General features: G+C 37.2%; 4 protein-coding genes across 7 annotated transcripts in view; 3 read left to right on the forward strand and 1 right to left on the reverse strand.

Moving 5' to 3' along the window:
- LOC104716747 (protein DJ-1 homolog C-like) lies at window positions 98–2,808 on the forward strand. The gene is made up of 8 exons (XM_010434175.2): window positions 98–461; window positions 572–772; window positions 894–1,043; window positions 1,132–1,311; window positions 1,417–1,494; window positions 1,731–1,931; window positions 2,168–2,305; window positions 2,390–2,808. Exons 1-8 carry the CDS (start codon window positions 204–206, stop codon window positions 2,615–2,617), a joined length of 1,434 nt encoding a protein of 477 aa, XP_010432477.1. The 5' UTR covers window positions 98–203; the 3' UTR covers window positions 2,618–2,808.
- LOC104716749 (ABSCISIC ACID-INSENSITIVE 5-like protein 6) lies at window positions 2,952–5,869 on the reverse strand. Of its 3 annotated transcripts, none has more exons than XM_019231061.1 (6): window positions 5,830–5,869; window positions 4,278–5,207; window positions 3,831–4,124; window positions 3,666–3,737; window positions 3,531–3,560; window positions 2,952–3,282 (listed from the first exon to the last, which is right to left on the reverse strand). In XM_019231061.1, exons 2-6 carry the CDS (start codon window positions 5,172–5,174, stop codon window positions 3,208–3,210), a joined length of 1,368 nt encoding a protein of 455 aa, XP_019086606.1. In that variant the 5' UTR covers window positions 5,175–5,207; window positions 5,830–5,869; the 3' UTR covers window positions 2,952–3,207. The 3 variants fall into 3 exon arrangements, with proteins under 3 accessions (XP_019086606.1, XP_010432481.1, XP_010432479.1); XM_010434179.2 differs by lacking the exon at window positions 5,830–5,869 and adding an exon at window positions 5,753–5,824 and having other exon boundaries at window positions 4,278–5,209; XM_010434177.1 differs by lacking the exon at window positions 5,830–5,869 and having other exon boundaries at window positions 4,278–5,720.
- Window positions 9,267–12,435, forward strand: LOC104716750 (pentatricopeptide repeat-containing protein At4g33990-like). Of its 2 annotated transcripts, XM_010434181.2 has the most exons (3): window positions 9,267–9,455; window positions 9,542–10,262; window positions 10,593–12,435. In XM_010434181.2, exons 1-3 carry the CDS (start codon window positions 9,448–9,450, stop codon window positions 11,985–11,987), a joined length of 2,124 nt encoding a protein of 707 aa, XP_010432483.1. In that variant the 5' UTR covers window positions 9,267–9,447; the 3' UTR covers window positions 11,988–12,435. The 2 variants fall into 2 exon arrangements, with proteins under 2 accessions (XP_010432483.1, XP_010432482.1); XM_010434180.2 differs by having other exon boundaries at window positions 9,542–12,435.
- The window catches only part of LOC104716752, an 864-nt gene continuing 418 nt past the window's right edge, over window positions 13,373–13,818 (forward strand). Inside the window, exon 1 of the mRNA XM_010434182.1 lies at window positions 13,373–13,803. Within this exon, the coding sequence (XP_010432484.1) occupies window positions 13,440–13,803 (364 nt within the window). The 5' untranslated portion in view covers window positions 13,373–13,439. The remainder of the gene's footprint in view (window positions 13,804–13,818) is intronic.

Here is a 13,818-nt window from a genome sequence, read left to right on the forward strand (position 1 = left end):
GTGAGAGTCGTGTGTGACAGTCTCACTTGTGAAAAGCACAATTTTTGCTGAAATTAAAAAAAAAAAAAAATTGAATCTTTTTATCCAATTAAGGAATTAGGCAATGATACGTCGACGTTTAAGTCTCGGCGTCTTTGCTTTCTTCGAGTATGATTAGATAAGGCGCTCACTCTCCCGTCTAGCCGCATTATTAGCAATTGTCAATGGCGTCTTTAGGATTTTCGATTGCCATGATAGCTTCTACGAGTCCAACGTTGACGGATACGAGGCTCATATCTTCTTCGATGGGTTGTGTCTCGACGAATGCTGCTCCGAGTTTGTCATCAGTCTCTATGGTTTCTTCTTCACCAGTGGTTAAAAGGAGCGTCCGAAGTTTTAAGTTCAGAGCTTCGATGTCACCAAGTATTGAAACAAGGCCAGATTCTGATGTTGGCGTGGTGTCTTCTCCAACTACTAAAAAGGTTTCGTTTTTGTTCTACTTGTTGCGTAACACATTCTCTAAGTTAAAGTAGTCCCCAGCTTTGTTTGTTGTATAGAGAGATTTGGAGATAACTGAGAAATCATGTGTTAGGTGCTTATTCCAATTGGATACGGTACGGAGGAAATAGAAGCTGTTGTGTTAGTTGATGTTCTACGGCGAGCTGGTGCTGAGGTCACTGTTGCTTCTGTGGAACAGAAGCTAGACGTTGAAGCATCCTCTGGGACCAAATTGCTTGCAGATGTCTTAATCTCTAAATGTGCTGATCAATTTTATGATCTTGTGGCTTTACCGGTAAGTTCTGCTTTGGCTGATTCATAAATCATATCTTCTTTAAGTGAGGACATTCTTTGAGCTCTAGTTTAATGGTTTTGTATATTTGTTTCGGGCTTATCTGAAAATGCAAATTGTGAAGGGAGGCATGCCTGGTGCTGTTAGGTTAAGAGACTGTAAAATTCTTGAGAAGATCATGAAGAGACAAGCTGAAGATAAGCGGTTATACGGGGCTATATCCATGGCTCCAGCTATTACTCTTCTCCCATGGGGTCTTTTGACAAGAAAGAGGGTATAAATTGAAAGGCTTAGACTGTATAGTAACTAATGTTTCTTCTTCATGTTTTGATTTCTAAACTTGGTGTAGTTGATCGTGCAAGACAACGGGACATCCTGCTTTTTTCGGGAAGCTCCCTACATTCTGGGCTGTTAAGACAAACATTCAGATTTCTGGGGAGCTTACAACTAGCCGTGGACCTGGTACTTCTTTTCAGTTTGCTCTGTCCTTGGTGGAGCAGCTCTTTGGAGAATCCACAGCCAAGTCGGTTGAAGAGTTTCTGGTCTTTATTCCTATTCCCTACACTTCTTTGGTTCACTCTTTTCTTTATCCATCTCGATATGCCATAATCTTCTCATAATCTCTTATTTTCCAATCATTTCACCAGCTTCTGCGCGATGGTTACCAAAATCCTAAGAATGAAGAGTTCAATAGCATTGACTGGTCTCTAGACCACATACCTCGTGTAAGTCGCATGAAGCTATGACCAATGCATTTCCATGTAATCTCATGATGATATGATAATAACTGATTTTTGTATTTCTTCTTATGCTTTTATACATTCCCACTTGTTTCACGATCATTTTACTTTAGAAGCTGAGAAACTTGGCTGATACTAAGAACATCTCATTTGAATTTGAAAGCTAAGAAAGTTGGCGCATCTGCAACTTTATTCATTCCGTCTTCTTTTATCCTGTCCAGGTTCTTATCCCGGTCGCCAACGGGTCTGAAGAGGTTGAAGTAGTCACAATTTCAGATGTTCTTAGAAGAGCCAAAGTAGATGTCACGGTTGCATCAGTAGAAAGATCTTTGCGGATTACGGCATCTCAAGGCACCAAATTTATCACCGACAAATTGATTGGTGAAGCTGCTGAATCATCATATGACCTAATCCTTCTTCCGGTAAGACATTCAGCAAAAGCTTTTCTTCTAACCTGCATGGCTCTCATTAAACTTATACCCTTTGACTAGTTCACAACAGTTCACAATTTCTTAGATTAATCTTGCTATACACATGTTCCAGTGTAATCTATGCAATATCAAATTAAAGTGCTCAGGAAAAGCATAGACGAAATACAACTTTTGTTTGTTTCATAGTGAGTAATCTTGATTTCTTTTCTATGCTGGAAATTCCTTAGGGAGGCCATACAGGCTCAGAACGTCTGCAGAAGTCCAAAATTCTCAAGAAACTTCTCAGGGAACAACATGAAACTGGGCAAATATTTGGTGCTACTAACACATCATCTGCCATCCTGCATAAACATGGTTTACTCAAGGTAAAATGAAGATGATTATTGTTCTTTTCTGTGTTTTGTTGTAGACATGGACAAACCCAATTCACTGTTTGAATCCTATTGCAGGAAAGGAGAACGACTGTGTACCCTTCAGAAACAAACGTGCCTACGAATCATTTAATGATCGAAGGAGCAGAAGTTGTTATAGATGGAAATGTTATTACAAGTTTGGGGCTCGCAACTGTTACCAAATTTTCCCTGGCTATTGTTAGCAAGCTGTTTGGACATGCTAGAGCAAGGAGCGTTTCAGAAGGGCTTGTGCATGAGTATCCAAGGCATTTAACACCATCTTGAAGGCATCTTGTTCAAGAAACACAGTTAGAAGATGTCTCGTTGCGGCTGTTAAACCGAAGTTGTGGGTTTCAAACACTCCAGAGACTTTGCACCAGTATATCTGTTTAACTTGTAGGCAATCTAGGCAATCTTACTCTGAAACTGATGATATCTATAAGAATTTTGCCACTTAGGTTTATTGTATTTGCATCTTATTTTGTATACCCAGTTGGTTATTATTCTAGATGATGATGCTAAAGTTGAAGTTTCAATCAATCTATTCACAATTATAATGTGGTTTGATTTGGTCCCAAAAGAGATCAGTTGCAGACAAGCAACATTAAGAAGAAGATAATTTCACTCTGGTTAACTCACAAAGATGTTCTAGAAACTGGTCAAGATCCATTACATCAGGATGATAAAACCAAAAGATGCTTCAGGAAAACAGAACAAAAGAGTGTTGATCTATCTCTGTCAAACCAGCCACACGTCACGATTTACAATCACCCATTGAAACACCTGCCTAAACTACATACAAAGCTAGCTTTCTATTTCTGTGTTGTTCTATAGCTTTTGCGCTTTGTTGAGTTCCTCGAACGCCATTATAAGCTCTACCAAGGACCTGTCAATGTCCTTCGCAAGCATTGCCTTTTGCATCCCATTGGCTGGCGCAGTGGCTCCAGAAGCTGCAACAACAAATGCGCCAACTTCTGTTAAATCCATGCTCGTCAGATTACTCTTATGAAAGACCAAATTGGCATTGTAATCTATAATACTTTGCAGAGAGTGGAAAATTAAAGATGCGGTGGTATATCTCACTTCATTGTGTAGCTTACACTTTTCTACTAAAAAGCTTACAATACTGTCCAAAGTGTAATTCAATTTAAAAGCTTAGCCAACAACTATAATAAGGATATTCAAACCAAGACGGTACCTGGTTTTTCTGCTTTTCCATGATTGCAACCTGCATGGAATATATGGTCAGTGATCACAACCTTAAGAAAATATAAAATAGCGCAACTGAAAAACTCGAGATTCTCTAATGAGATAGGGAAGAAGCTGGACACACTTGTTTCTTCTGCAACTCTTCATTCAACTCTTTCAGTTGCGCAATTTCTGCTTCCAACTCCATTGTATAAGCCTGTCAGACAACAAAGTGAAAACAAAAAAAGTAAATAACCATGGCCAAAGTTTCAAAGTTTGTTCAATCCCCAAAATTTAAACGAACACTCACCTGCTTGCGAGCGCGGGATCTGGCAGCTGATTCCCTATTCTTTATCATCCTTTTTTGCCTTCTCTCAATCACTTTCTCCAGAACTGCACCTGATTTTCTTGCTCGACCAAACATGTAAGGAACAGGAGACAGAGATGCATCCAGAGCGCTCTTTGGAGTCAGATCAGGTGACATCTGGCTTCCAGGAGATACTGCTGCAACCGTAACACCAGTTTTAAAATCAACAGCTTGCAGTAGATTGTTGTCCATAGGATGGTTCCGCTTTCCAAGAATTGAAGGCTTCACTTCCTGGAACTACGGAAAAAAAGCAAAAACAAGCTATAGTCATATAACTGAAACATACTTGCAAATCCAAAACCAGCTTATCTTAAAACATGAAAACTACATCAATTATTTGTCAGATGACTGTCATTCATATAAAATGTAGTTATTCAGGTACTTAGTCACCTGTGTTACAGGTTGAGAACGATTAACAGCATCAACAGTGTTGGAAAACGCGATAGTGCTCTGTTTGGGAAAAGGCCTCTCCTGCTTCTGTATGAGTGGTTGCGGCTGCTGCACCCTCTGTGATTGCTGCATCTGAAGTGGCTGAGTTAGAGTTGTCAGCAGATCCGGTCTCACCACTGCACCATTTCCAGCAAAACTATGAGGCTGGTTAACACCAATCATAGTAGGAGTTGTCCCGAGACCTGCATTACTGCCAAACCCGTAAAAACCACCATTGAAGTTATTTACAGGCTGCTGCACCTGTGGAGGTTCTTCCCTAACAACGCCCGCCCTGAGCAAAAACTGCTCCAAAGTCATCTCTCCCAGCGTTTGTTGCCTCTGCGGAATCCCGCTTGTCCCAACATTAGCAACACCATTTCCAATGTCATCCTCCTTCATCAACTCCTTCCAGACATCATCAACCGTTTTCTGACTAATGGTACGAGGCAGAGTAAGTGACCCTTGTCTCTGCAAACTCCCACCAGTGAAAAAACCACCGCCAATTTCTCCTCCCATACCAACAACAGATACACCTCCATTGCTGTTAATAACAGCGTTCCCGTTATTACTACCATTGTTGATGTTGTTGAAACCGGTGTTGTTCCCCATCAGTGAGTGGCTTTCCTCAGCAGTCCATATGTTCTTCAAGAGCTCATCCATGTTCATGGACCCAAAATCCTTCCCAATCCCACCACCCCATGAGTTCTGAAACTCATCAAAGGTTAACGAGAACACCGAGTTCTGTCTCGTCAATGGAAGAGTACTACTCCCCATCATTGGCTGCTGCTTTGGGTTCATTCCAGCTTCATCAGTCAGACCATCAACAAAGTTCTTCAAGTTTGTTCGTGACCCCATCATCTTCTTCTCAAATCAAGCTTAGATTTTTTTTCCCTCTTCACGAAAACAAACAAACACAAGTTATGGTTTAACCGCAACAACAACAAAAAAAAAAAAACTGATCTTTATCACTTTAAGAACACCAAAAGATCCAAAAGAGACCCACGAGCTATTATTATTAACGTGAAACAACAAGATGAGATTTTTAAATCAAAATCGAATTCGAAGCTAAAATAGATCTCCTATTTACAGTTTATAGATAAAAAAAAAATCCCCTAGAAAAAGATAAGAACAAATCTATAAAAGAGAAATATGTAGAGAATGAAGTAAGCAACAGAGCAGAAATAGTGAAAGAATCTCCAAAAAAAGGGAAACAAATCTCTAAAACAACCAATCATATGCTTATATTCGGCGGGAAAATTCATGATGCTCATCAGAATCAGTGAATCTGATACAACAAACCAATCAATGACAGACAACAAAAACTGATTCAGAAGAAATAAAAATCAAATTTTTTTCTTATAAAAAAAATCAAGCAGCTCAGTCACACAAAGTAACAAAGAAAGAAAAAAGAAAAAGAAGTTTTTATTTTTCCTAACCTTTCGAAATTTTTTTAATTTTTTTGCTTTGAGTAAAATGGAAAATCAATAATTCCACTTTGAGAAATAAATAATACCTGAAAGGGTCAGAGAGAGAGAGAGAGAGGGGGTGGAGAGAGGTCGACAAGTGTCCATGGCGTGACACTCGTCGTTGATATAAAAGGTTGTTTCTTTTGTTTGGATGCGGAGATTATTTTATTCTCGATAAGGTTATTATTTATTGTTATTATTTAGCCAATGTCCTCAATTTGACGTCAGATCGTCGTGAGCCGTTGAGATTGGGCAACGTGGTCCAATGGACAAACGCTGCTTTTTTTTCTCGTATCATTATCATTTTGCGTTTCCCACGAATAGCAGTTCGCAAAGTGGAAAGATCACGGCCGTTCGATTTTCTAAACGGCATCATTTATTACGAGACTAAGTACTATCACTTCTGGTATAAAATTATACTATTAAGTTTTAACCAATAAAATGTTTTGAATGAAAAATAATTAGCCGGATGATTTTTTAGGTAGAGATTTTGCATAATTATTTAAGCATATTCGTCTCAACTCATTTTTTTTTCAACATTTACAACAAAGGTAATGTATGGTCTATTTAAAAATTTTATATGATATTTTTCTTGAAAGGTTTCATTGGCTAATTAAGAGATGTATATAGATATATTGTAGGAACATTACTTTTGTATAATGGAGAATTTATTCATTTGAGTATATTTTTGTAGCACCAAGTCTTAATTAATTAATTTGTATATTTGTTTTTGCAAGGTAAAAATAAGTCCATATAGTCTGGCCTCTAGAGTTTTTAACATGTAAAATCAAATTTAGCTAGTTCTTCGTTGTCAATCAAATCATTGTCCTGACAAAGAGCTTCTCAAAATCGAGATGAAGAACTACCGACACCAAATGGTTTTTGTATATTCTAATGATCCATATAATCAAAACAATTTTTCCATATACAAGCTAGAACCATGGAATTTGAGTTTAGAGTTTTGTCAAATGAAAGTTACAAAGAAAGTTTAGTGGTATTGATCCAAAACCGACTTATGTATTACAAACATTTCGTAAACCATGTGTTTTGATCCCCTAATACGAGATATAGTATTCTTATAGACTAGATGATACCACTCTTAATTATCTTATAAACTGATGGACTTCTTACGATAAGATGGAATGGAGAAATGATGATAACAAGAAATAACGTCCATAATTACATTTCCTTTGGCAAATTAAATCGACTGTGGAGTGGTCCGCATTAGCATCATTCACCACAACTACTACAAAGATGCGTAGAGAGAGTTTTAAGATTACATATAGGGCATATAAGAAAAGATATTATATAAAATGAAAAGAAAAAAAAAATTATACGATAAGATTTTTTAAAAGTCGGAAGAAAAGAAAAAAAAAGTTGGAGGGATGGAGGGAGCGGATGAACAGTCCAGAATCTTTATCACGTTTGCTGCACCTACAAAAGGTATGGGCATATGCCACGTGGCCCACTCGATGCCCTTGTAAACAATTAAAATTTGTAAAAATTGAAGCAACATATATTATACTAATATAATCCATGATCATTTCCTTTGTGTTGGTCTTCTCAGTCACATCCATGATCCATCACATGTGATTGTGATCTTCTCTTCTAGTATTTTTTAAATACTGTTTCTTCCCCCATTATGGACTCTTTATCTTGGACTCGGTAACCATACAATTGACCCTTCGTGTCTCCCATCTTTTATTTCAATATATTTTCTGAAAGAAAACTACTGCATTAGGAAAGTCTACTCTGCAATACATTTTTAAAATGGAGCCGTGATTAATTTAGTTATATAGTACTACTTATTATTATATAGATTTCACATGGGCCTCGATTCTTTGGAGACGTGTTCTTCCCCGAAATAGATTTAAAAAATTGAAGTTACTTCTTATAGGTCGAGTAGAAAACAGAAGAATATAACCTTCTTTCAAGAATCCAAAACACATAAAACCAACGAAAACTTGAACAACCAGAAGAAACAACACAAAAGAGAGATGCTAAAACGATAAGTAGTGAGGACGATGATACAAAAGAGAAACGATTAATGAAAAATGACACGAATCCAATACGTAAAGAGATCTTATAAAATCCATGAAGTTTAGACGATATATATGACACCTTTTTAACGAAAAAAAAAAGTTAAATATGTATAGCAAGTTCGAACGCTTTGTAACTTTCCTTGACTACACGGTAAGATAAATAATAAAATTCAAATAAATCTAACAAAATTAAAAAAGTAGCTAAAACCACGATAAAGAAAAAGAATATATGTCATGCCCATATATTATAATTTTGTATCTAGAAGAACTAAAGTTGTTATAAGAGTAGTTGAACTCTTAAGAAAGATGTCTATTGGTTGGAGATCATCTCACGATGCAAATTATTAAAATATAACAAAAACTTATGGTTTGAAGAAAGCTTCGAGGCAAAGAAAGATTGTGAGTCCAATATGTAATACTAAATCCTTTTAATTTGTTTTCTTAAAAAGAACTATTTTCATAGTAAATGCATGTGAAGTGAATGGTTGCATTGTACTCTTACACGCAATCCAATTCCAAACCATGTGGTCTGGATCAATTGGTTCTCACTTCTCAATGGAAGAGAATATAGTTGTCAGTTATTGGCTCTGCTTGAGCAACGTATGTCAGACAGATTACTTTGGCTAAACAAGATTTCCTCTTTGGCTAAACAATATAGTTGTCAATTATGTTCCTCTTTACATTCTCCATAATTGCTTAGAACTACAAACACTCTCCGTCTAGGCAACGGCTATATACTATTTGGGCTACACCCATCTACCAAACAATTTGGGTCTTATTGGACTCAAATCTTAGTTACCTTATTTAGCGTTTTTTTTTGTTTTTTCAAGTTTTGTGGTTAGACCGTACAATTTACAAATTAAACCGGGTTCTAATTAAATCCCAAAAACGCAATTAAAGAAGAAAAATCTATGAACCGGTCGATCGATTTCAACTAAAATCCTGACAGTCGTCTCCAAGGGGAGGTATTGGTTTATGATTTAGAAAGAATTTTAATGACTTTATGTTTTTGCTGATTGTTAGAATCATAGAAAATTGAAAGTTAAAAATGAAGGATTCTAAGAGATTGTTTAGGAAGTTTTTTAAAATCTTGATGATTTGTTTTTTCTAATCTTGTAAAATCTTTCTATTTGATGAAAGATTTTTCATGACTTTTGTTATGAAGGAAATGATATAAAATCCTAAACCAATAACATAAAATTTGAATTCATTAACAATCCAAGATTCTTTTGTTTTACTTGAATAACATAAAACTTTTAATGACTTTATAAAACTCTTAATCCAATAACACTAGATTTATCAAGATTTTAGATAACTTTTTACAAATCCACAACCAATAACACCAAATTTTTAAAGAGTTTTTAAAAGTCTTGATTGAATAACAACATATTTTACCTAACTTTTAAAGTCATTAAAATTCTTTCTAAATCCTAAACCAATACCTCTCCTAAAGCCTCCGTCGGACTTTTCAGTTCACCTTCGCAATATCGCCTCTCTGACTCATTCAACCACCATCTCTACTAATTCACTCACTCATCACTATTCGTGAGTTTGATAATCTTGTGTGAGTTAATAATCCTAAAGGAGTCGTCGGAAGGTTTCAAGAGCCCCCTGATTGTATGTATGTTGAGGTACATAAATGAAATCAATTTCCTCTGAATATTCTCATCTTCCCTCGAAAATTTAATGAAAAATTTGGAACCTTTTCACTGTTCAGACAGGTTCCGACCTGCAAAGGTGGGCGCTTTAAAGGAGTTTTGAAGTCCGTCGGAGCTGTAGTTCGAGATTTTTCAGTATCTGCAAATGCTTTGCAAGAGCGTGTGAATGGTTGGAATGAAAGTAAAGAGATTGATGATGTCCACACACTTTTCAGATACTGCACTAATTTGCAGTCAGCGAAATGCCTTCACGCACGTCTCGTTGTATCTGAATCGATCCGAAACGTTTGTATCTCAGCTAAACTTGTTAATCACTACTGTTATCTTGGGAACGTTGCGTTGGCTAGGCATACGTTTGATCATATCGAGAACAGAGATGTTTATGCTTGGAATTCGATGATCTCTGGTTATAGCCGTGCGGGAGATTCTTCAGGGGTTATTAGGTGTTTTAGTCTGTTTATGTCGAGTTCTGGACTTGGACCTGATTACCGAACTTTCCCTTCGGTTTTGAAAGCTTGTAGGAATGTGATTGATGGGGATAAGATTCATTGCTTAGCTTTGAAGTTTGGGTTTTTGTGGGATGTCTACGTTGCTGCGTCGCTGATTCATTTGTATTGTCGGTATGGAGTGGTGGGTAATGCACGCAGGCTGTTTGATGTAATGCCTGTTCGAGATATGGGTTCTTGGAATGCGATGATTTCAGGGTATTGTCAAAGTGGGAATGCTAAAGAGGCGTTGGCTTTGTCTGATGGGTTGAGAGCTATGGATTCAGTTACTGTTGTAAGTCTCCTTTCGGCTTGCACAGAAGCTGGTGATTTTAATAGAGGAGTTACGATTCATTCGTACTCGATCAAACATGGACTGGAGTCTGAGTTGTTTGTCTCCAACAAGCTGATTGATCTGTATGCTGAGTTTGGTAGCCTTAGGGATTGTCAGAAGGTTTTTGACAGGATGATTGTGAGAGATTTGATTTCTTGGAATTCCATTATTAAGGCTTACGTGCTGAATGAGCAGCCGCTTAGAGCGATTTATCTGTTTCAGGAGATGAGGTTAAGTAGAGTTCAACCAGATTGCCTTACTTTGATTTGTTTGGCTTCTGTACTTGCGCAGTTAGGGGACATTCGTGCTTGTGGATCTGTGTTGGGTTTCACTTTGAGGAAAGGCTGGTTCTTGGAAGATGTTACCATTGGAAATGCAGTTGTGGTTATGTATGCAAAACTAGGCCTTGTAGATTTAGCGAGAGCAGTGTTTAATTGGCTCCCGAATAAAGATGTCATTTCGTGGAATACTATAATATCTGGTTATTCGCAGAATGGTTTTGCTAGTGAAGCAATGGAAATGTATAACGTAATGGAGGAAGAAGGTGGAGAGATAGTTCCTAACCAAGGGACTTGGGTGAGCGTTTTGCCTGCTTGTGCTCAGGCTGGAGCATTGCGTCAAGGTATGAAACTCCATGGTCGTCTCTTGAAGAACGGTCTTTATTTGGATGTTTTTGTTGGCACAAGCCTTGCTGATATGTATGGAAAATGTGGACGACTAGAGGATGCACTCTCTTTGTTTTATCAAATCCCGAGAGTCAACTCGGTACCATGGAACACCCTAATAGCGTGTCATGGGTTTCATGGGCATGGGAAGAAAGCAGTGATGCTGTTTAGAGACATGCTTGACGAAGGAGTGAAACCAGATCACATTACATTTGTGACTCTGTTGTCAGCTTGTAGCCATTCTGGGCTAGTAGACGAAGGTCAATGGTGCTTTGATATGATGCAAACAGATTATGGCATAACACCGAGCTTGAAACACTACGGTTGTATGGTAGATTTGTTTGGTCGAGCTGGTCAGTTAGAAACCGCGTTTAACTTTATAAGAAGCATGCCACTTCAGCCTGATGCATCTATTTGGGGAACTCTTCTCAGCGCTTGTAGAGTCCATGGAAACATCGATCTGGGAAAAGTTGCATCTGAACATTTGTTCGAGGTTGATCCCGAGCATGTTGGCTATCACGTTCTATTGTCAAACATGTATGCTACTGCTGGAAAATGGGAAGGAGTTGATACAATAAGGTCCATGGCCCGAGGGAAAGGTTTGAGGAAAACACCGGGTTGGAGCTCGATGGAAGTAAACAACAAAGTAGAAGTCTTTTACACGGGAAACCAAACACATCCAATGTATGAAGAGATATACAGAGAATTAACAGCATTACACGCGAAACTGAAGATGGTTGGATATGTACCGGATCATAGATTTGTGTTGCAGGATGTTGAAGACGATGAAAAAGAGCATATCCTCATGAGGCATAGTGAAAGATTGGCTATTGCATTTGCACTTATCGCCACTCCTGCAAAGACAACGATTCAGATCTTCAAGAATCTCAGGGTATGCGGTGATTGCCATAGCGTAACAAAGTTCATATCAAGAATCACTGAGAGAGAGATCATTGTGAGGGATTCAAACCGGTTTCATCATTTCAAGGATGGAGTCTGCTCTTGTGGTGATTACTGGTGATATTTTTTTTTGAAAAACCAATGCCACTGTATTCAAATCAAACCGGTTCCAATCAATTTTGAACCAGGTTTATATATATATCTCTGGTCAAGGAAGACTTTGGGTGGGAAAAAGATTCCAACTTTGCTTACGAAGGTTAAGTCACAACAAAGAAAGCTTCTTTATTTCGGCAATGGGCACAGCCTGTCTTAGTCATGTGGACAGCTTGTGGTTTACTTTAGCAGAAAGTCACTCGGCAAAGGACGAGACGTGTGAACGGTTTCAATCGTTGAATCCTCTCAAATCTTTTGGTTCTACTATAAATTATTGGGTTACAGAAAAGATGGCACTTTGTTTTTGTTTTTTCTTTGTGCTTAATAAATCTATTGAGAATTCATTTTTTTTTGTTCAAACAATGTAATCAGTCTTTTAATTAGTGTGTCGGAGGAAATAATTGCGTTTAAACACACATCAAAGTTGGTGGTAATCGTTTAATGAAACATCTAATGACTTTTATTTTTTTAGGTTGTAATCGATTTTTCTTCTTAAAATAAGGCGACTTTAAGAAATAAACATGACAACTCCAAATCATTTTTATTGAATTTATAAAATTTCAACAACAACCCTAATAATTATTGATAGAGAGAATGAGAAAACATTACTACTAGTACTTTAATGGCCACGTTTGTTGAAGACTTAAAAAAATGTTACCAGCCGTGGACCGGATCCGGTTGACCCAAAATGGATACTTTTGTCAGAGAGACTCAGAGTCTCTATTTCTCTGTTAATTCTCATTTTCACTTTTTTTTTGTGTAAGCGATGTCACTGTTTGATTCTACTATGTAATGATAAAGTGAATTTTAATTGTGTAAGTCGAGGCATACAGAATTGTTTTGTCGAGTTTCATATTTTGGTCCTCGTCTTTTTCTTTCTTCTGTTTGAGCACTTTACAAAAAGAAGAAGCAATTCATGCAGTTCTAAATTGTATATTTTACTACTAAAGTCAGTCATGGTGACCTTCTACTAATTAAAGTAGTAAAAGATTGGTAATGTAAATCTAGAAATTTTCAGAATGTGGTAATGTAATAAACGATCAAAACAAACTTATAGTACTGTAATTACATTTTAGTAGACATGATGATGACATCTAAGTAAATGGTAAAAAAGAAAAGGTAAACAAATCAAATTCAAATATTAGAGGAAATCTTTCTCATTTATGAAAATTATATTTCCATTTATCAAACAAGCCATGCCAATTTTAGTTAAAACCAAAAATTAAAAGAAATCGGAAAACATGGTAATTTAACATTTTATGCTAATAAAATAAATTAATTAAGTGTGTATATATATAAAAGAAGTGCTTTGCACGCGTTTTTGCCGTACAGATTTAAAACACCANAAAAAAAAAAAAAAAAAAAAAAAAAAAGAGATTAACCCCAAACAAAGGAAAAAAAAAACCTAGCCGCTTTGAAAATGTCGAAACGATTTGCACCACCGCCTAAACCGCTAGTAAAGCAACATTCATGGTCGCCAGACGCAGATAGAGAAGAAGCTTGGCTAAAGAAAAAGGGAAAACGGCCATCGGGGCGACTTGGTAGGAGTAAAAGCGTGTCGGACGAAGATCTTGAAGAGCTCAAGGGATGTATCGAGCTTGGATTCGGATTCGAGCCGGATTCGCCTGATTTAGATCCGAGACTATCTGAAACTCTACCAGCTCTTGGTTTATATTGCGCCGTTAATAAACAGTATAGTAACAGATTGTCACGAACATCGTCTCTTTCGTCGATCGCATCGGAAGGTGAAGTCAGCAATTCGAGCACGACGATCGTTGATCAAGGTATGTGTGAATTTT

Source organism: Camelina sativa, chromosome 10, assembly GCF_000633955.1.
Source record: "Camelina sativa cultivar DH55 chromosome 10, Cs, whole genome shotgun sequence".
Lineage (NCBI taxonomy): Eukaryota > Viridiplantae > Streptophyta > Magnoliopsida > Brassicales > Brassicaceae > Camelina > Camelina sativa.

What these genes read in the sequence shown, in the direction of transcription:
- LOC104716747 (XM_010434175.2), top strand. Translation starts at nt 204, where the DNA reads ATGGCGTCTTTAGGATTTTCGATTGCCATGATAGCTTCTACGAGTCCA. An exon ending in AGTCGGTTGAAGAGTTTCTG is followed by an intron (nt 1,312 to 1,416) that starts GTCTTTATTCCT and finishes TCATTTCACCAG; the next exon opens with CTTCTGCGCGATGGTTACCA. An exon ending in ATAAACATGGTTTACTCAAG is followed by an intron (nt 2,306 to 2,389) that starts GTAAAATGAAGA and finishes ATCCTATTGCAG; the next exon opens with GAAAGGAGAACGACTGTGTA.
- LOC104716749 (XM_019231061.1), bottom strand. Translation starts at nt 5,174, where the DNA reads ATGATGGGGTCACGAACAAACTTGAAGAACTTTGTTGATGGTCTGACT. An exon ending in AAGAGTTGCAGAAGAAACAA is followed by an intron (nt 3,561 to 3,665) that starts GTGTGTCCAGCT and finishes TATTCCATGCAG; the next exon opens with GTTGCAATCATGGAAAAGCA. An exon ending in TGGAAAAGCAGAAAAACCAG is followed by an intron (nt 3,283 to 3,530) that starts GTACCGTCTTGG and finishes TTGTTGTTGCAG; the next exon opens with CTTCTGGAGCCACTGCGCCA.